Source organism: Phaethon lepturus, unplaced genomic scaffold (genome assembly GCF_000687285.1).
Source record: "Phaethon lepturus isolate BGI_N335 unplaced genomic scaffold, ASM68728v1 scaffold367, whole genome shotgun sequence".
In the NCBI taxonomy this organism is placed as follows: Eukaryota; Metazoa; Chordata; class Aves; order Phaethontiformes; family Phaethontidae; genus Phaethon; species Phaethon lepturus.
The window spans coordinates 48,032-70,955 of record NW_010553793.1 but is presented as its reverse complement, the minus strand read 5'-3'; the positions used below and the strand labels follow the sequence as shown (position 1 = coordinate 70,955).

Genomic DNA, 22,924 nt, shown 5'->3' with positions numbered 1-22,924 from the left:
CTTATATTCATATAATTGTTTGAAACAGATACTTTACTCCCAAAATTATATTATGACAATGTTTACCTCCCATATTTCAGATTAAACTGTTGCTGATAGGGTTTCTTTTGTTTCTTTTGCCCCAAGCTACTTAAAACTATAACATTTTAGTAGTCGTATTATATATGTTGTAAGAGTTATGTTTCTGGGGTTTGATTCCTTCTATAAACAGCGAAGAGAAATCAGAGATTCTCAAATTCCATTTAGTATACACAGCTAATTTCTGCATGGCAGTGGGACAAGAAATATGCAATTGCTGTTAATGTTGCCGACTGAAAATAGCTATACTGCTTTGTGTAATATTTTGCAAATAGATGTTTTCAAACATAAATGTCCTAGGAACATCTTCTGTATTTTCTTTTTGAATTCTTAGAGATATAAAATATACATTTCTACAAACTATTCCAAGTTATTTTCCTACTCACTTCCTCATTTTTTTTCTCTCGTTTTGCCTTTTGCTTCTTTCAGTTGATAATAAAAGTAATTTAAAACGCTGCCTTGTTACTGCTCAGGTGAGATAAAAATACTCTTACTCTCAGAAATGTTCCATAATTGGCGTTTTACTTTCTTTTAATGATTTTCAGACAGCATCTACCACTGTCTGCACCTATCAGTTGCAGTAGTTCAGTGTTTAAAATTTGAAATGCACTGGCCAGATCAATTCCAACTGAATGGACTCATGACAGTGAATAAACTTGCCACCCCCTGAAAACATTATTTTTCCATGACATTTGAGGTTCACATACATTATGGGCTCAAGAAATAGGCTGATATGTCATTTGCCAATGAGAACCAGGGATTTCAGATTATTTTGATAGAGGAATGAATTCCAAAGTCTAAAATGTTTTCCCTTCCATGACTTTGAGAGGTCTCCAAATAGCTACTATTACTTGAAACAGTCTTCAGTAAGCAAATTCCCAGCCATGTTAAGGTCTTTCAGGTGAGGAATTCCACCTCTCCCTCGTTTAAGAAACTAGATTCCCCCCCCCAGCAATCGTCTTTTTGGTATTTCTGTGAGCAGATTGTATTACTTTTAACTTCATAATCTTTCTTGGTAGTTCAGTGAAGCCAAATGCAATTTAGTTCCATTTGAATACTATCAAAAAGATTATATTGGTTGCGTATTTTGAAGCTTGATGGAGATGGATTGTTTCTAAAGAGGTTTCACTGAGATCTGGCAGAAAGGATGTTAGGTCACAGCTCTTATGCTTAGGTCAACTCTTAAGAACTATGGGCTACATGGAATATATGAGTTCAATTTCTAGTCTGACAGAAACTTTCTCAAGGGGATACAGCAAGTGAGGAAGCATGGATAAGAATTACCATACCTGATAGTTCTAACAATTTAAACAATAGTTCTGAAGGTTGCACGTATTCTTTACCTAAATTATGTGTCCTGTTAAGAAATTATAATATAGAGTCTTAGGAGAAACTCAAATACTGTGTTCAATTTCAAATTACATATCCAGGTGATATCATTCATTTGTTTGCTGCTTCTCATTCTTACTAGAAGTTTTTGAGTTACATGTGAATCGAAGTCTGTTATCCTAAAGAATCCATTACACATGTAGTGAAACTAGATCACTTAAATGTATGGTAAATCCTTTCAAAAGGATATTCAGTTGATTAATAAACTTTGGGGAGAATTCCAAGGAGGAGTCTGTATGTGCTTATGACTATCCAAGTGGATAAAATACTAGATCTAGCTATTAATGTTAAATTTCAACTCAACCTTCCCTAATTTGTCACAAAGCCAACAACCAGCTTCTTCAATTAATATCTTAAATCTGCATTTAGCAACTTGGATAACTGGAAATCTGTTGACTTCTGAGCTGGACTTGCCCTAAGAAGTTAGCTGGGCTAGATAAGCAGAAACCCAAATTTGAATTGGAAGCCTCTTTAGAATGGACAAAAGTTTTCATCTGGGTTTAGTAAGTTTACATCTCAATTTCCTGTAACCTGTACTGTCGATCATTCCTGAAGCAGCTTGTACTGGTCATGATAATTTCGCTTCGCACTTCTGTTCGTTCAGTCTGATGTAAAGTATGTGGTATTTTTGAAAGAATGTATAGATCTTTTCCTGCCTGTTTACCGGGTCTGATAGCTACTGTGGCAATAAGATTTTTTCCAGCATTTCTCTCCAATACCTGTCTCTAGCTAGAGCGGAACTGAATAGAGCTTGCTGTCTCCCCTTTCACCTGGCACTTCACTCTTCAGCACTTTTTGTTGTGTCCTCTGAGGCTCTTACATGAATCATAGGTTGTAGAGCCTTAAAATGATTTGTCTCTGAAACTCATTTAATTAGTTGCCTCTCTGAAAGAGAAGTTTCTTGTGCTTGTCAATTTTACTTGAACTTACTTTAATCATCAGAGAAGCTTAATATAAAAATAAATTTAATTCTAATAAAGGTAAGGGTTATGTTTTATATTGCAAAGTTCAAAGCATGGTTATAGAAGGGTAACATATGCAAAAGACAAATCTAAATTAAGTTAATAAGAGGTATCTGTCATAGCTGTTTTGCTGCCTCTAGGTTGGCTGGAGGCTTGGGGAACTAGCCTTGGTTTTCTCTCAGAATGCTTGAAGAAGGTCCTTCCCCAAGCTTCTCTCCATTCCTTTCCTGCAACTGGGAAACAACTCTTCTCCTTCCTGATTCTTTTTGTAATTTGGATGCAGTCCTGTAAAAACGGTCTGCAAAACACTAATCCTTCCTTACAAATCATGTTTCAGAAGAGGTGTAAACTGGAAACACATCTAGACAAACTGAGTTTATGGTTTGTTTCAGCTTTTAACAGAAATGGCAATTGATATATTGATGATCTATGGGACAAGATTCCTCCATCACAGACACACACAAACTTCTAAAGGAAGGGTCACATTCACAGTTCTCCCTTGCTATAGAACTTTCTTTGTGAAACAAGGTACCATGACTAGAGTACTTTTTTTTTTAATGTAAATGGTCTCATCTTACCTGCTTCTCAGCAATCTTTCTGTACCCATTATGTATAAGGAAAAGCTTTTCTGTTCTTTCAAGGGGCTTTGAATTTCCATTGTCCAGAAGGCATGGAAGTCTCCTAGATTGCATGTATACACAGAGATGAATCTAGCTGAAGGTAAAGGGAGGGACTACTTGCATTGTAAAATGAATTGAACCTTACCTTCAAACTTTTCTTTGCCTTAAAGATGTTTGAGTAACTCACATTTTAAGTCCTTAAATTGTATTACTTCAGGCTCAATAATTAATCTATGAGTGGTTAATGCTCTTTCAGTAAATTTACTACATATATTCACCAGAGTTGGCCTAGTAATAACTGTTGAATAAATTACTTTGCATAATAGTTCTTTTTTTAATTAAAAGTTCTTAATTTACTTGAATCAAGATATTTTTTTCCCCACAGTTTTGATACGTCTATTCCCCATATTTCAAATCTTTCAGCACAAGTTTTCATTATGGAAAAATGAACTTGAGGAATGGTTTGAATTGTGATTATTTATGCATGGATGTGATTCTGAAATTTAAGATCCACAAAGGCTATATTAATGAACCTGTTATAGATGTATTCTCTAGAAAATTCTGACCATGCATCCTTGGGATCACACATCCCCAACTTTGCAAATCTACAAAGGAAAGCTAATTTAAAGTGTGATAAGTTTAAATTACAGCATTACTGGTAACTGTGAGATTTGACAGTGTTTTCCAGTGATCTGTAAGTTATATATTGAAGATTCTTGAAAAATCTGTGAAATGCTTGGCTGCAACTTACTATCTAGTACTAGACTAATCACTTTTTAAAATTTTGTTGATTACACTGATTGTAATTATGAATGACATTTTTCAGGTCATGTCATGAAAGCTGCTGAGCATTATGAAGCATTTTATCACCTAACAGAGGGTTCGACATGGAAGGATGAGACAGGCCATACTTACAATTCACTGGCATGTGAGAATCTCTGGAGGATTTATACATTACTAGCAGACAAAATGCTGGAAAATAAAGAACACCAACAGGCCATCAAAACGCTAATAAAAGCTTCAAAAATGGCAAAAGAAGGTAGGTGGAAAATAACACTTTCACATTCCTTTATTTGATGTGCATGCCATGATTTTCCCAGGAGTAAAGTAGAAATTGTCAAGTGTTTGACTGGGTGATTATTTCCTGTGAAATTCAAAGACAAATGCTATGAATACACTTCCAAATCTCACTAACGCAGAAATGCCTGTTTACTGACAACAAAAATTCTTTTGGATTCCTGAAAGCTTTATCTCCAAAAAAGCAACCTTGTAGGAATAATAGTATAAAAGAATGAACCCATAATCAGAAAGTGAGGTCACTGATGGAAGTTCAGCTCGCTGATTTTGATTGGCTAGTCACTGTTTATTTCACAATTTTTGAGTCATATTGTCTGCTGGTTCACTACCTTTTCACTCTACATAGTTATTTAGTACTTGCAAAAACCAGGTTTCTATCATAAGCAAACAAGATTTCTTCTGTATATCTTAATACATGTAAATACTTTGAAACCTAAAGTAAAAAAAAAATTACAGAACTGCAAAATAGCTAAGGTAAGAAGAGAGACCTCTGGAGAACATCAGGGCCAGCCAGAGCAGGCTGCCCAGGACTACATTCGGGCAAGTTATTAGTATCTTCACAGGTGGAGACTCCATAACCATTCTGGAAAACATTTTCTACTGAGTTCAGATGGGATTTCAATTTGTGACCATTGCTTCTTGTCCTGTCACTGACCACCACTGAGAAGAGCCTGGTTCCCTCTTTTTTACACTGTCCCATCAGAAATTTGTACGCATTGATGAAATGCCCCCTGAGCCTTCTCTTCTGTGGTCTGAACAGTCCCAGCTCCCTCAGCCTCTCCTCCTAGGACAGGTGCTTCCAGTCCCCGAGTCATCTTTGCAGCTCTTCACTGGACTCAATCCACTACACGTCTCTCTTGTACTGGGGAGCCCAGAATGGGACACAGCACTCCTGGGGTGACCTCCCCAGTGCTGAGTAGAGGCAAAGGATCATTTCCCTCCATCTGCTCGCAATGCCCTGCCTAATGCAGCCCAGGATCCCGTTGGTCACCTTTGCCCCGAGTGTGCGTTGCTGTCTCATGGGCAACTTGTTGTCCACCAGGAAACCCAGGTGCCTCTCTGCCAGTTCCTTTCCATCCTGTCAGCCTGCAGCCTGGGCCAGTGCCTGGGCTTCTCCCTCCCCAGGTGCAGGACTTTGCATTTCCCTTTCCTGAACTTCACGAGACTCACATTGGTCCATTTCTCCAGCCTGCTGAGGTCCCCCTGAATGGCAGCACAACCACCTACCTGGTGGATCAACCATTCCTGCCCAATTTTGTGTTGCCCACAAACATGCTGAGGGTGTGCTTGGTCACACTATTCTGAAGACGTTAATCAGTATTGGTGCCAGTATTGATGCCTGAGTACACCACTAGTGCCTGACCTCCCACTGGACTTCATGCTGCTGCTTGCAACCCTTTGAGGCCAAGAACTCAGCTAGTTTTCAGGCTACCCCACTGTCTGTTTGTCTAAGCCACACTTTATCAACTTCTGTGTGAAGATGTTATGGGAGACAGTGTCAGAAGCCTTGCTAAAATTGAGAGAAGCAATATCCACTGCTTTCCCTTCATCCTCCAAGACAGTTGTCTTATCCTAGAAGTTTATCAGGTTGGTGAAGCATGATTTCCCTGTCTTAAATCCATGCTGACTACTCCTGACTACCTTGTTCTAGGTAATAGTTGTATGAAGCTTTGTCCATGTTAGGTTTAAAATTGGGGGAAATTAGAATAGCATTTGAATGTTATATATAATGCGAGATGTTCATCAGCTAGAAATACCATGCTCTGTAGTGTTTCTTACACATGAGATGGGATAGAAAAATCTTTTAAGTTGACTTTATGAAAATACATACAATTTTCCAGATTTTTCAGAAATCTTAGTAATGCTGATTTCTCAAAAGATACTGTTAAATGTCCACCTCTACAGACTTACTTTTCCTAGCTTCTCAGAAGTAGGAAAAAAGGTCTGAAATAGTCATCTTTTTCCATGCACAGCAATTCAGGAGCCTTTCATGATACTCCTTAAGGGGCATATTTTTCATATGAGTTGTGCATACAATTAATATATAAAATTAATTCAATATTTATCACCAGATACAGTAGTTTTTTAAATTTAATAATGTATGCCCAACATTAATCTGTTAGCCAGTCTTTGAGTAGTAGTATGATAGATTTAAACTATGAAAAATGGCAAAAAATTGGAAAATACTTTCCAAATTTTAAAATATGTTTTTTCACAAATGAATATATGACTATACTGGTAAACAGTATAACACGGCAATCTGCAGAAAAGTGTAAAATGTATTCAGTGAAGCCAAGGCAAGTTCCTCAAAAGAAATATCTTCATTAGACCAGCAGATACTCTTGGAAAAAATGAACAAGCTTTCAGACATCTAAGCATATGTGAACTTTGCTATTTATTATTTTTAAAAGTGCCAGTGAATTGTTTCTATTTCAGGTTTTTTATTATATTGTCTTTGATTATATTAATTCTAAAGAACCAAGATTTCTCATCTTGCCTTGTCTCATGAAGAATAATATTTGAAAATACCATTTGAAATATAAATGCTTTTATGTGATAGTTTTTGAGGAATAAACCAGCAGCACTCTGGGTGCAAGAATTCAATTCTTCCCATTCCAAATGTTTAATTTGTGGGGGTATATGATTGTATTTGGCTAATGTTTTCTTTTCATTCAACCACTAAATAACCTGTTTATTTTATCTGCAATTTACATGAGTAGATCTGTTTGAGTTGCCTGTTTAGATCTTTTCTCTTAGGACTATGACCCAAATACTGAGAATGCCAATACAATTAATCAGTTGAAGAAGGACACGTTTGCCCAAAAACTTCTACATCTTCTCCAGCTGTATCCTGCTACCAGTATCTACTGTTGTAATTAGAAGGACTGTGAGTGTGTACTGCTGATGAAGTTTCTCACGACCTTCTTCATATTGCTAGTGAAAACTGCTGGAAATGAAGAGATTGCCAAAATGCATCTGATGCCTCTCCAAAACTTACTTTGACCAGGCAGATGTTGCAGTGCCCTTACTTCAAATCGATCACTTTCCATAACTTCCTGAGACATGTATTAAATACCACTATGCACAGTATGCTTGCCATTGTTCTCTTTAAATTTAAGCTTTACAAGTTCCTTTCAGATGAGTTCTCCAGTCCCCATTCCAGAACCATAGCTTCTACCTATGAAGCCCATATTTAACAATTTAGTTAAACCCATACTGGCTCTGGCTGCCACCTGTAATACCCATTCTGTACTTTTGGACCATCATCTGTGTTTATGTATTAGAATTAGATATTACCCACTTCAGACTCTCAGACTGTTTTTAAGTGAGGAAGGAAATTTTTTATATCACTAGCAACTTTTCACTTATTATTCCTCTGTGAAACTGTATTTTTGTATCCTTTTGCCTCATTAAGCCTTTTAAGGGATATTGAGTATTGGAAAAGACCAGCTGTTTTTTGAGTTACAGACTTTCCATAATTTTATGTAACGTGTTAAGTGCTGTAGATAGAGAATTGCTAAGGCCTCAGCAATTATAACATTCAGAGAGTTCCAGAACTAGATATAGGCTTCTGTGCATTTGCATGTGAAGAATTTAATAGCCTGACAATTATAAGTAGATAATCTCCCTTTTCATTGTAACTATATTTTTTAATGCGTTTTACAAAATATCTTGATATGCAGTTATGCTTTAGGTTGACTTTTCCACTCTTTATTATGGAATCTGTTGAGCAGATGGATATTGCACAACAGAAAGACTGGATTTTGGGTTATTTTTATTATAATTTAATCTAATTTTTTTTTAATGGATACTCATGTTCTGGAGGGAAATGTTTTAATATATTGTGATACAGTAAGCCTTTCTATAATTAATTTATATAAATTTCAATATTGAATGGATAATCTTCTACTGAGGGGAGCAATATAAAAAGACCAGCAAGCAGTTAGATCAATATCGGTGAAATAAAACCTGGCGTGGAGAAGTGTGATGCACCTCAGTTAGCAACTGCCTGTGCAGAATTTTCGAAGACTACTGCTTAAAAGTATAAGTTATCCCTTTTTTTTAGCAATTCTAGCCTACAATAGCTTGCAAAATAGCCATGAAGAATAAGAAATACAAACCTGGTCTACTGATAGTTCTCGCTTGGTGTTTCACTAAGATTCACATTAGCCAAGTGTATGGGTCAACATATTTTGTGTTTATATATTAGGGTGTATTATATATTTGTAGCTACTTTTATTTTATATGTGAACATTGAGAGAGAGGCTACTATGATTTTCTAAGTTGAAGATACTGTGAGTATTATTGAACAATTCATGACAGAACATTACAGCATGTTAAATTGATAGTGCTGCGTTACTTACTGGAAGATACTTTCTCTGACTTCAACTTTCTTGTTGAACTTTGTCTAAATCCATAGCCCTCATTTTTAATTACCATTATATATTTTTGCAAAGAGACAAATGGCAAGGGTAAGAAAATGGGAAAACTTACTACAGTATTTCAACATCTGTATGTTATTTAAGAACTGGGAAGAACTGTCTGTACTAATGTAATTTTGTTCAGATTACACTGGTAACTGTAACTTTGGTCCTTTCTTCAGGAGGCAACGTGAAGATGGAAGGAGAAGCTGCGTATTGCTTAAGTTTAGCATATCATTTTGCTGGAGAACAACAGACAGCATTATCAGTAAGTTTGTTTTAAAGTTGCTTTAGCTTTTCCAATGCTTTTTTCTGCCTCCTTGGCATCTTCTTAGGCATTTTGGAGAGTGGAAAAGACTTGGAGAGGCTTGGCTTATGGACCTGTTATAACTGTATCTAGTTCCATAGACAGGGATCCATATGGATTAAGCAATTATGGTGCCAATAAATTCCAGTACTGATGGAGTCCAGGCTTCCATGCTTGGATCTGTAGAAATAATATAAATTGACAATTCAGGTTATATGTGATTAGCTTTCCTTTTCCTGTATTCATAAATATATAAAACATTTTTTATTTAGTTAGGTTTTTGTATAAAACACTAGTTTTCCAAACTAGTTTGGTACAGCATATTCATGAGCAACAATTAAAAATACATCAACGCACATGTTGAGCTTTTCAGAACATCAGGAATTTAGAAGAAATATGAATCGCTTTTGATATGAAAAGCTGTAGTGCTTATGCAATCCCCTCCTCATGTTTCCCTTGAGCCTTCCATACATAATAATTCTAAGACAATGAGAATTCTATGTGTGGAATTCTAGTTTGGAAGGAGGGTTCCTCTAGTTCATCATAGATCAGTGTGAGAGGAAAGGTAAGCATCAACTTGATTTGCCTGTCCCAGTCATCAGAGAAGTCAGTCCTCCATGACCCTCTTAAAAATGTTGTGTGGGAAATTAATTTGTTTGAATATTTTGTCTATGATTATTGCAATTAATCAGCTGGGTAACCACTATTTCTGTTTCTGTTTGTTCCTTTAACTGCAGAGTGACTTGGTATTTTATTAATGAACATGTTTTATAGTGGTCGTTCTTTGTGGTTATTTGTTGTGGTGGTTTATTTTTTTCAAAAATAGACCAATAGAAGTCACAGTGTGAATTCAGCACAGGTTTCAAAACTGCTTGCTTGGCTTCTACAGTGTAGTAGGGGTTCTGGATTTCTGTCTTGAAATACTCTTCTACACGCTTTTAATGATTTGTGATACAATTTTTCCAAAAGTTATTGACCATCTTTATACATAATTCTTCAGTGCTGATAGGCCCATCTTCTGTATAAATCAGCTGAATGCTGAAAAGTAGAAGTCTGTTCTCACATCAGTTGCAGTCAAACTCTGCAAAATTATTTCAAAATGAAAAAGCTACACATAATTTTATAAAATTATATCTAATAGTTGCAATAGCAATGAGAAGAGGATATTTGATCTCTTCCAAGAATACAGTATGACAGATTAGACTAGAATTTTTTGTACTGAAGTTTATCTGCATTGTTTTTTGACTGACAAGTGTGACGGCATTCTTACCTGATCAACTTCTCTGTTAAGTTTCTGAGAGTCACAGTAAGCTGTGTAAATGAAGAGCAGCGACATAAACAAATGTGCTAAATAAAGAAGCCTGCCATGCATATTTGATCTCTCTATCATAGGAGAAATTAATTAATGAAAAGACTGCACAATCTCCATGATATATAAAGGATCAAACTACCCTTGAAAGTGTCAAAAATATTAGATGTCCTGGCATTGTTTCTTCAGGATCCCTTTTGTTACATTTTTATAGCTACTCTTTTCCTTCACTGCTCCCCCTGCCAAAAAGTTACAGCAATCATTTAGAAGTTCTGTTTCTTTTTGTCATGTGCTGGATTATTATTTTTTTTAAGGAAGATTCTGAAACCTTGAATTTTGTCATGTACTACTGTTAATTTAAAATATATGCATAGGTTGTGCCTATTGGTTTTAGTCATACAAAAAACCTGACAGGGAAGGAAAGCAATGTGCATTTTTGTTAAAAGGGGAAGAAGGTCTCTGTAGTACAAAACATGTATGATACGTTATGTTAAGAGTATAAAATATTATTTTAACAATAATGAAAATACCAATACTTTTCAGTGTAAATAACATAATGTTATGTTATAATATAGTGGCATTTCCTAATATAATGGTATTTCCAATAATATTACATAAGAAACCTACGAAGTACTTTCGTTCAGAAAATACAGCGTGTGTTACGGGACTAAAAAAACGGGTAAAATTTTAGTTCTTTTTGTCCTTAATGGTGATTAGTATAGACAGCAGTAAAACATCAGTGGTTGACAGTACTGTTGAGCACAAGTTGTCTTCACTCTCCAATTAGAAATCATTGCCTAAAATTTACCCTTCTGTTCTCGGTTTAATGGTCTCTCTATCCAAGGGGAGCTCAGATGCTTACGGAGATGAAATCATTGCATCCTGTTCCCAGAGGACTGCTGGTTATCATTGCACATAACATGCAGACAATACTGCTAGGAGCCAGTTTGCCTCATGGTAATATGTAGTTCATCACCAGCTTCTGTAGCATGCTAAAGAGGTCTTGCCACACAGCTTGGGACTGCTCGGGTGTAGACTCAGGGGTCTCAGCAGTTATTTTCCTGCTTTGCATCAGTTTTCATCTTCTTTATCCCTTTGTGCTGTGGCCCACCTCAGGCAGTCTCCTTCTAGGGGAATCTGAAGGGAGCAGCTGGTGCAGATACCATTTCCTCCAGTTGTTGCCAGCCGGTTCCTTTTGCTGTGCGGCGTGCGACTCCCTCCCCCAACCCGCACACCCAGCAGCATGCAGATAAACTTGTTTCTCTTTCATTCACGTCTTCTAACAGAGTGGAGAAGCATATGTTCAAAATATTCATTATCTGATGCAGTAATTAAAGGTTGAAATGATTAAGCTGCAGCCTATTATATTGAAAATATGCAGTCACTTTATATCGAATGGGCTAGTTTTGTCGGAGAAGGTTTTTTATTTGCTGGGCACTTGGTGTTTAATCTAACATAATTTGATTTGGTGTATAATCTGTATAAATTGGTTTAATTTTATTTGATATATATGATTGATTTCAGTGGACCTACTCAGATGTAAAAACATAAATGTGTGCAAGTTTAAAAGCCTGAGAACTAATTACATTCAGTTGCAGTGTGGTATGTTCATAATATTTTTCATATCATCTGGTTTATAATCAAGCCTAATGGCTTTTCCACAAAATATGACACAAAATATTAATCGTTCACATTATATAGATTTTATCTTAGACATTATAGATTTTGTCACCGAGAGTTCTCCATCCAGGCTAGTTTTAAAGTCACAGTTACTGTTTGTTTGTTTTACTTCAGAGTTGTATAACAAGCGAAGTATTAAGTGAAACACTTCTGTGTCATTAGAAATGCTGCATAAGGTATTGTAATGTAATGCTTGATGTGGGAATTTTTTTTTAAACTGGGCTTTCAAGAATGCTTCAAAGAGTTGGGCAGCAAGGGTTTTTTCTCTTTCAATTAGAGTTGCATCCCAAATCATCAGGAAAATTCCAGTCCTCATTCCTTGTCTGAGCATTGTGTTTTTTCTAAGTGTTCCTTTATTTGGGATGTTGAATCCTGTGTTTCAGATATGTTACGTATTTAAATAATAGAGGCAGTGTTCATGCCAGAATAAATATGGTAATTTATGACATAATGCTGTGTGCATGAATTGTCAGAATTACAATGTACAAGCCACAGGCATAAAATTATCAAGAAAATTTATGAACTTACAAAGACATCTTCACTTTCAAAATGACCCTATTAAAGTAATCAGAGGTGATTTATAACCATAAAGGTAATTTCTGAAAAAGTCTATGTCAAAACAACTGAAAATTTTGTCTCAACTCGTGCGGCTAGAGAGAATATAAGTAAATGTATCTGGGATGCAGATAATCTGAAGTTAGTATGCACAGTATATTTTATCTAATTATATCTAATTATATAGATTATGCCCGTATGTATGTATGTATGAATTTGGTGAATCAAGGAGGATGTTAGCAAGTAAAAGAACTACAAAAGGTAGACTGAAAGTTATCCTGTTTTCTTCCAAACATTGTGAAAGGTAGTTGAGAAGAATGAGCATCATTCCTCTGAGATTTGCTTACTATTCTAGTGCTTTGCTAGAAAGCTGAACAGACACGTTTCTGTCCACAGTGTCTGGGAAGACCACTGAGTTCAGGTTAAGCTTTCATTATGGTCACTACAGAAAGAAACACTTAAATGGAGACTCGCAAAACGTATCAAAAGATACTATTCAATGGAAATTATTTCTAACTTCCTCCTTTTAAATCGGCAAGATTGTCCTTTATTCGTCTATAATTGATATTAGTAACGAAATGTAACATTTTCAGCTTAGCAAATGGCATCACATGCTTGAAAAAACATTTTAGCATACAATTTTAAGAAAAGGTCCCATCATTCCTAGAGGCTTCACTTCTATCGAAGTGATTTTTAAATTGTTCTTGAAACTGTACTTATATAGAAATCTTGTATTTTTCATATCTGAGGAATAAAAAAATAGACAAAACTCTGAGTCATCTTTGAAAGTAGGCAATTCCGATTGATCTTGACACTGACAATGGATTGTGTCTAGAGAAAGGTTTTCCTCCTGAAGGTCTAGAATAAGTGAGCCAATTTTGAAACTGATTAAATTTCATGTTTCTGAAAGGTCCTACTGCTGCTAGGCATTGGTAAAGACAGCACAAACAAAATTATGTGAGAACGGTTAGCACTGGTAGTGAACTTTGCCCTGACAAAATATACTGACTCAAATACTGATGCAATTAAGAAATTAGAAATTATTTGTGTTGAGAATCTTAAAGAAGACCTGAAACTTTAGCATTTAACTCTTAAAGTGAAAGGAAGGTTTAACTTTTTAGTTGGGTATGAAAGTTAACAGTATCTTAGTGAAGGAAGGATTTCTTCTGTTGGTTTAATTTAGATAACAATTTTCTTATCTTAGCCAGTTCCTTGAAAAACCTGAAAAAAAAAAAAAAAAAAAAAAACAGGGAAAATTATCTGAGTAGCCCTGAGATGTAATGATGCTGTTTTTCTTCAGTACTTTTCTGTATACCACACAGATTTGCACCTTGGTGATACGATGTCCACAACAATTGCCTTGGAACATGGTATTATTTTCCTTTTGAGTCTGTGGTTCAAACTGCATTTTGCTTGGTTAATGGCATAAGAATAACTCCCCTCAGTAAACTGGATTTTTGTCAAGATCAATGTACCACAAGAAACACTCCTAAATGCCATGCTGCTGCAGAATTACAGTAGTCAAGTTATACAAAAATTATAGAGCATGAGAAACAAAAAATATTCAATACATTAAAAATCTATTACTTGATGACAAGCAAATTGGAAAACTATCAGATTTCCATGTTCTTCCATAGCACCAATGAAAATAAATGCACTAGTAACTTGTTGACATGAACCTTATTCTTCAGGAGTCTCATGTTCTGTAAGACTGGCTACCAAAACACTGTAAATGGCTGGACTTTCATCTCATCCATTACAATTTTTAGTTTAAAACCTTCATATATCCCAAAAGAGCAAGACAACTGCAGTGAGCTGCAGTTTTGACTGCATGTTCCATCAGATAAATCCATAGCACCTTTTCAGAATTTTATAACTATCTGACCACTGGTGTTCTCAGGAATCTGAATATGAGTTGGTGACAAAAAGTTTAAAACCCCAATTTTGGGGGCTATGCTTGGAGGACGTTGATTTCTTTGCACGTTTGTTTTTCATTCCCGAACAGTATGAGAGTTCCTGGGTTTATATATGTTTGTAAGGTTTGTGTAGCCTTACTTAAAAAATATATATTAGACTTAGAAGTCATGGCACTTAATATATCAAATGTAGTTTCCCAAACTTCAAAGTCTATTTTTTGTAAGATTTTGATTCAGAGCATCTATTACAAAGTGACAAGTTTTATTATTAGCTAATACACACATGCACTTGCACGCACGCCCTCTAGGTTTGCAAAAGAACTGGAAGGGGCTGCAGTGCAACATTAATGAGAATATTTACGTACTTCTGCATTAATAATAATAATAGATATCCTAAGATCAAGAGAATTGTTCATATGACTCCGAATCACTTCCATGAAATTGTTGCTAGCTGTTATGTTTGAACACAAAAGCAGCAAATTGTCCCTTACTGGAGGTTTGCTTAGCTCTAATATGTTGAAACATTGAGAACAAAGCCATAAAAACTCTTTAAACTGCTCTGCAAGGGAATAAAAATATCTTTGCATCTATTTTTCACCAAGGCGTGGAGGGCAGAGCAGTTGGCAATCGTGGAGCCTTCGCTCTGGTCCTACTTTTTTGATATAGCTGATGGGATGGAACAATCTCTGCTATTCTCTGCATATTCTCTGCTAGGTATGGCCAGTGGAGATGGCTCTTCCTTATGCTTTCCCAGGCAAGGTAGGAGCCAGATTATTACCACGACTATACAAGGTCTGTTTTATGGGATATACGGTTAGAATTAGTCCACTTGCCCTGACTGAGGTTTCTAAAACTGTAGTAACTGTCTTCTGTTAGTTAAAAGGTGTGATTTAGGCAGACATTTTCTACTTACCATATTGAAAACTTTTTTTAGAGTAGCTAATAAATTATACTTTTTTCTTTTTTTTTTAATAACCTCTGATACACACGTTTCCACTCATTTCGTTCCCACAAGCTAGGAGCAGAAAAGACAAAGCAGTCCAGATGTATGTTATAGAGGTTATTTACTTAATGTACTTTAGACTATATTGGATTTCTAGCTTAGGTGTGCTGAACCTTGGAATCTAAATGCTGCATATAATTGAGGGAAAGGGATAGTTAAAGCATGTCTAAGTTCATAGCTTATGTTATCTGAAAAACAATAGTGTGAAAGATCTTAAGAACTGTCAGTGGTATGTCCATCATCAGTGAAACTGCACGTCTACCCAGGGCTGTAGCAAATAGCTGAAAAACTGCATAAGAAATTTTCTAATTTGGTTAGACAATATACTTAAGGAAGTCAGACTTTTTATGTGTTTTGAGAAATTAAGCATTTGTACCCACACCATACAAACTCATGAATTTCAGTACTTAAATGCAAATATATTCGTAGTCTGGGAGGTTTTGTTTTCCTTTGTATAGTTTAGTTCAAATGAACAGGCTTTAAAAAAAAAAATCTATAAAGTAAGACTTTTAAAATTAGATTGGTTTCTCAAATTGGTACAGTTCAAGCTACAGCAATTTACTTATTTAATATATGTTTAAATTTCAATTCAGTTATTCCCATTGACTTCAAGGGGACAGCGTGTATATTCAGGTGTAAGCAAATGCTTAACAACTTTGCTTGATCAGAACCATCGATGGCTAGATTGGAGAATAGGAGGTCTTGATTCAGGCATCAGATCTTAAGGAATTTAAAATTTATCCTTTGATAGATAAATAACCTGAGAAGTTAAAACACTGAAGCGTGCCAGAATAAAACCTAGAGCTTGCTGCTTCACTGCTAGAAGCAATTTGTTTTGCTGTTTTGCTTTCAGCTTATGTATTATTTCAGAGCTGATCAAAAGAATTGGTAGCAAAGTGTGAAATAAATTGTACTTCTAAATAAATCAATTTAACATTCCTTGGTGCTTTAAGTGATTTTAGTAATATTAATATTTAAAATATTTCTGTCTGAAATCTTTTTATGACTACATATAGCAATAATGGCCACCATTTCATTCTGCTCTTTTTCATATTAGAATATTACACAGTAAACACTGTAAAAATACTATCTTTTAGCACTGAAATGGATGCAAAAGATTTCAAGTGTCTATTTGCATGTAAATGACTCAAGTTTTATTCAGTCAATAGAAACAGTCTATCAATCCTTTTACTACATTCCTTACATGGATTAAAACTTAAAGAATCTGAGGTTTTCAGCTGAATGAGAACTTTTCCTTAACTTCCATATAAGTATGCAGAAAAATAATGGTTTTTAACTGACATAATTTTTTGTATACCTTCCTAGTTTATCGCTGCATTTTTTTTTCCATTGTTACGCAAATTTAAGGGTTGCTTTGTTTGCTTTTAGCTAGGAAAACTTTATGTAATTAAAAATACCTGTTCATGGGTGGACTAAAGCTATTAATAAGCATGAAGCAGAATATTTATAGGTGCTTTGTCTAAGAAGTAATGGGCATTTAAGCATGCACATGCATATAGTATGATATTAATGTCTTAGGAGGCTATAGCAATCTGACAGCCAGGTACCTTCCTGTAGACCCAACAGTGGGTCTAAAAGCAGTCCAGACATCTGGACCAGAGTGCTGCTATACAAAAACATTTCTGAACAATTCATGTTATTGCACTTACCCAAATTTCCAGTCCTGTCCATCCCTTTCTCCTTGTTTCTTTCTCCACCTCTGCCTTTGTCTTTTATGTACTTGCGGAATCTCATTTTTCCTTTACAAGTCACCTCCATCTGCTTATGTGTCAGAGTGGCCCTCGTGCCACACATCACATTGAGGAATTCTCAAGATGAAGGGCTGTATTCACATCACTACTTCTGTCTCAGCACTGTTTCATGCTTGTCACTGCTCAGCACTCAGCGCCACACTGCCTTGTTTTGTCAATAACCATTTATTTGTTGCTGGAATAGTAGCAACCATTACATCTGACCTCCCTGTTTCATCAATTATGGATAGATTATTGGATGTGAACATCTGCAAAAGCTTGCTGTTGAACTTACCTCCTGGCTGGGATTAGATAAAGTATTAAACTGTTGTTTATTGTCAGGCCAAAACTCTACTGGGAAGCCAGGGAATTCCAAGACTAGCAGACTCCCATCAGCAAGCACCAAAAATTGTTTAGTATTGCCACTGTTTCCCATAAGATCGTAGCCATTTATTATTTACACTTATTACTAGTTGTTATAACATACTTGATAAAAGCTCTTGGCAGGCACAGTGTTTCCAGCTATTGTCACATCTGTCAGGATGGAAAGGATACATAAACTGTTTTTTCCTCTTATATTGCTGTTAAAGGGTAACAGATGAAGCTTCTTCACTCTAGACTGTTAAGGCATGCTTTATTTTGAAGAAATATGTCAACAATGGCTGGTTTGGAAAACATTACATTCCTGTACTAAATAAAGGTTGCAACAACCTTTACTAGAGTAATGTCTCTGGCAGTAAAGATTAAATTGTACAATAATAACAAACTAAAATACCTGGTTTTGATGTTTGCATACGCTTTTGCTCTGAAGGACCTCGCTAGTTTTTGTTGTTGTTGTTTTGTTTTATTTATTTTAATAAAACCCTTTATGAGGTAAATAAATAAAATGAGGACTGCACTCCTACAAAGTTGTAGGTGTAGAGAATCAGAATTAATATAATTGTTAGTGGCACAGAAGGCCAGAACTAAGAGCAGTAATACAGAAGCTAATACAGAAGAAATAAGAAAGATGGGAATGAAAGTTAACATTTATTCAATCATCTGCACATTTAATCTCTTTTAAGTTTCCTGTGCAGCAAAATGAAGCATACAGGGTGAACTCCTGACCTCGTGGAAGCCAACAGAAGCTTGAAATTACTCTGGGAAAAGCAACTTTTTCAATTAGTTACTTGTATTTACATATCATTCATTCATAATCAAAGCAAAGCATACATACTCTGAATGTTTATGCAAAGGATACAAGTAGACTTGATACAGGCAGAGAACCGTAGCTTGATAGACTGTTAAGGAATGAGTTTGTCTTCCCTTCTCTAACCCTTCAAACAGATGCCGACACGAGTAACCTGAAGCAAGTATTGCCATGCAAGTTTATAGACCATGAAGACCATTGCACTTGATAGCCCAGTATAATGGGGGAGGGAAGAGTGTGGACTGGATGAAGCAGTTACCCCTCAAGGAGAGTGTCAGCCAAGCAGCACCTTGGTGATAGTCGTGTCCTCTCAAGAGCCTGTGGAAGGTCTTGAATAAGGGTGCTCCACTTTGATCTTTGACTTGGCCAGACTTCGAGGTGGATTCTTCTACATCCCTCCCCGTCCCCCCATCCCTGATGCCCTTGCTCCATGGTCCATGCTTATGTGATGCGTTATCCAAATACCTACATGAAAGCCCCTGGCATAGCAGTTCTGGAACAGACCGGATTGGCCAATTCCAGACCAATTCTTTCTTGTCTCTGTAGAGAGCGTGGCAAAGTTTGTACATTCCTGGTTTAATTTTTTTCCACTTATTTATCAAAAGGGTGCAGTCCAGTGTAATTGGATGTAGCTAAGGGCAAGGAGTTAGCATTCACATGTACAGAATTTGAGTTGGTGAATATCAGCCAGGGGAAAAGAGAGAGAACTGACAGTTCTGGCAACTCGGGGACTACTCCCTCTTTCCTCAGCATGGCACCCCGTTTCAGTATCCCTTAACTGTGAGCATGCAGACAGAATGCTGTACTGCTGCTACCCTGGATGCTCACTGTGCCTGAATACGTTTAGCATTTAACAAGGTGCGGCCTGCCGTTCAGTTGATATTGATCCCAGGAAAATAATACACCAATGAGCTCTGCTCGTGGTAATCAATACGTTACATGAACAATGCAATTTTCTTCTTGCTGTCCAACCTCGCTCACACTGTGTTTTGGCCAAAATAAGAATACATCTGGGTTTGTATTGTGAAATTTGACCTTGCTTAGGGTGGCCACAGGCATGAAACTGCTCGTAGTATGGTAATAAAAGCTGCACTTTTTAGGCATTTTTTAATACGCATTTGGGAGCTATGGGAGAGAGGTCACTGAACTGCAAAATGCCCATGCATTCAGTTCTATTGTCTTTTATTTTCACTGGACTGTAGGGAGTGGTTATTTAGTGACTGTCAGAGCTATGTGTTTTTTCTGAAAGTATTTAAGAGGTGCTAAGTGGTGTGAGGCCAGTAGTCTCACCCCATGGCATTGTCTGTCTACCAACACCTATTGCTGGCTCCAGGAAAATATTGTCAGATGCTGCCAGCCAGGCTGGGCCATAGCCTGTTACTGCTGCGCCTGTCAGAAATCATTAACTAGTGATCTCTTTGACTAATGTTCCAGTTGATTGTCTGATTCATGTTCAAGATCTGTTAATGAGGCAGAAGCATCTTTACTGCTCACCAGCTGTGAAATGGCTAAACACAGCTAGATTTTCAGAAATCAAAATAAATGTATTTCCAATTAAGTTTGACAACAGTATCAAGTGCAAAGCTAAGAGCAGAACTAAAACTTTTTGTGTTTTTTAAAGTTACAGTATTAGAAATCAATAATATCCTATCATGTTTCTGTCAGATTAATGTATTTTACCAAAATAATGAAATATTGGTAGTAGCATTAATCTTGTGTTGAGGTGGATAGACGTTCTTTATTCAACATAAATTCATACCCTCAATTTTTACTCTTTTGTCCATTATCCCCAGATGTATCAATGTTTGGCACAGACTATGTCCTTTTGTCGAAGTCCTCAGTGTATGCCAATGAGGTGTGTGCATGTTTTTATGCATGTATGAAAGTAGTACAGGTGTGACAACAATAAAAAATAAAGGGTGGGATTTTGCGGGGGAGAGGGGAAGGGAAGTCTTGGGGCAGGAGCTGGTATTTCTGATCTTTATTAATGGAATAACCCCAGGAGGGTCACACTGGCATAATGCTGAGATAACTGAGAAGCAAATCTGGGCCTGAGATCTGACAAATATTTTTCTTGGCAAAGGAGGCAAACATGAAATTTGCCACTATCTAGAGAATTAGTACAAGAGCTATACCACAAACAGGCTCTGGTTTGAGGATTTAAGCAGAGCTTGTTACTTTACTTTATTTTTACACTGTAACTAATTGTAGCCACAATAGACTCACAAAGACCCAGGAGGAGAGTTGATTTTGTAAATGGATGCTCCCACAGTAGCTATCAGCCTTCCAGGTGCACCTGCATCCAGCTTTTAGAGCTAAGCAAGAAAACAAGGGAAATTGTACAATGCATCCTGATTTTTTTTTCTTTCTATTTTGGAGCTATAAAAATTACTTTTCTATTTTTTCCATACACCAAAATAATAGTGGGTGGCACATGGAACAGTTGTCTGTAATGTGGAAGACAAAGTTGAAGTCTTTACCCTGCCACTACCCCACATCCTGCACGGATGAGAACAAGTGATTGAAACCCACTGTTCATTTCTGTATTGGACTTTGATTTTAATTTTGTTTGTTTTTTAACCAGTATTTCCACTGCGGACCCACACAAGTAGGAAGTTTGAGACAGTCAGTGTACTTGGGTCACGTAGAGCCAAAAACTAATTCGTGACCCGAATCACTGCAGGTTTTGGGGTTTTTTTGTTAAAACTTACCTTACATTTTCTTTTTCAAGGTAGAAAGAACTGTACATTATTCTAATCTGTTCAATTGCTTATACAATGGTCTTTTCCACAAGTTGATAGGAGTATCAAATTCTTTCTGAAACAGCATGGAAATTTTATGATGGAGCCTAGCATGATCAGGATAAATCCATTGTAACAGCTTCCTTCCTCAGAACTCTTTGTACATAGCAAATTTAAAAAGAAACAAACAAAAAAAAAACCCAGCAAGGACAAAAAAGAAGGCATTTTGCCTCTTCAGTAATTCTAAATCTCTGAAAACTTTGTCTGAGTTTTGAGAAGGAAATTCAGCTAGATTCATACAATACCCAAACCGACTCTTTTTAATGTACATTACCAGTATACATTCTTATGTAGCCTCATTCAATATCTCTTTACACAATGTTATATATTTTTGTTTACATTTCCTTAACATGAAGAAGATTACCAAGATGACATTTTAATGCACAATATTTACCATAGAATACTGAAGCGGAAGCACTTTCCCTTAATAAGATGACTTTTGTTCTGTTGTCTAAAACAATTTTTCCATCCTTTTTGTTTGTGTAATGACAGCTGTATTCTCAAAGAGCACAAATGCAGCAAAACTGCACATTTGTGTAGGAGTTTTCAGGATTAATTATTGATATATTCCACCTCTTGCTTGGATGTCACTCTCCTCTGCACAGATTGACCAAAATATATATAAGACCCATTTCTGGCTATATTTCTGTCTAATGGTAGAAGAACTTTCATGGGAGCATATAAATTCCATTAGATCCAAATGATATGTCTTCCCAATATTTATCTACTATGTCAGAGAGCTAATAGATGACTGGCACACCCATGCCCATTCAGTACTCTCTTGCTACATGCATGTCCTCTCTTACGTGGTTTTCATAGGAACCCAGTTAGATGGACTGGTTGTTCTTATCCCATGAAAATAAACAGGAAAGTTTTCATGTCCATTTGTTGTTTTCAGGCTGTTTACAGATTCTGGCAGACATCGCTGTGTCAATTCCACTTGATTTGCCAGCATGCAAGCTTTATAATTTTTCATTTTACATGAAAATTAAAAGTGTGCTGTAATTGCAAGAGACTTTGGGTGAAATCCTCTAATGCTCTATGTGTTAATCCAGCATTTTATCCTGCCCGACCTCCTTTTTTGTTTCAGTCCTGAATGTTGAAGAGAAGATATGCACCATAGGTGAGGAGGCCCCTCTTCAGTTCCTCCAGATAAATGGATGCTGGGCAACTGTAGCATATAGGGGCACTACACAGCTCCTTTCCATCAAGAATGTGTCCTTTTCTGTATCCCTACATAGTGTCTGAAGCTGGAGGAGTTATCTGAAATACAGACGTAAAGAGTATATTTTCTATTGTAATTTATCAAGATTTCCTCCCTTTCCTGTAATTATTTAATTATTATTTCAGCATTATTTAGAATGAAGCATCTGATTTGTGTAGAGTCGTAGTAACCTGGGACCAAAAAGAGCACTTTTCATCCATATGAATGAGTGGCTTGCTTCATTTGCTTCCTTCCTTCTTTCTCGCAGCTGTTGCAGAGAGGCAGTGAACCAACTTTTTACTTTAGCTACTCTGACTTTAGTTTTCCCTTGGTTTCATCGTACTTTTTAGGCTTTGTGATGTCTTTGATTGAAAAAAAGCAGCCTAAACCTTAGGTGCCTAAGTAACCTTTCTGTGCTAGACCATAACCACTGGAGGCCCTGTGTCCTAGTTTAATTTCGTAGAGACCAGTTTAAAGTAGGAGTGATTTCAGTCCGGTACATAAAATTTTGGAAAGCTCCTGACACTCTTGCGGCAGGGTTTCTGATACGGGCCCGATTGTTGCAACAGATGTTGTAGGTCCTCTGAGTGAAATGCAAAACCAAGAGCTGTCTCTTGGACACTTGTGTGCGTGTGTTACCAGTCTGGAGTAGTAGAAGGACG

At 36.5% G+C, this 22,924-nt stretch overlaps 1 protein-coding gene across 1 annotated transcript in view; it reads left to right on the top strand.

The window, feature by feature from the left end:
* The window catches only part of TTC29 (tetratricopeptide repeat domain 29), an 80,172-nt gene that overhangs the window by 44,868 nt on the left and 12,380 nt on the right, over positions 1 to 22,924 (top strand). The window contains exons 6-7 of the mRNA XM_010291622.1: positions 3,876 to 4,088; positions 8,730 to 8,815. Of these exons, the coding sequence (XP_010289924.1) occupies positions 3,876 to 4,088; positions 8,730 to 8,815 (299 nt within the window). The remainder of the gene's footprint in view (positions 1 to 3,875; positions 4,089 to 8,729; positions 8,816 to 22,924) is intronic.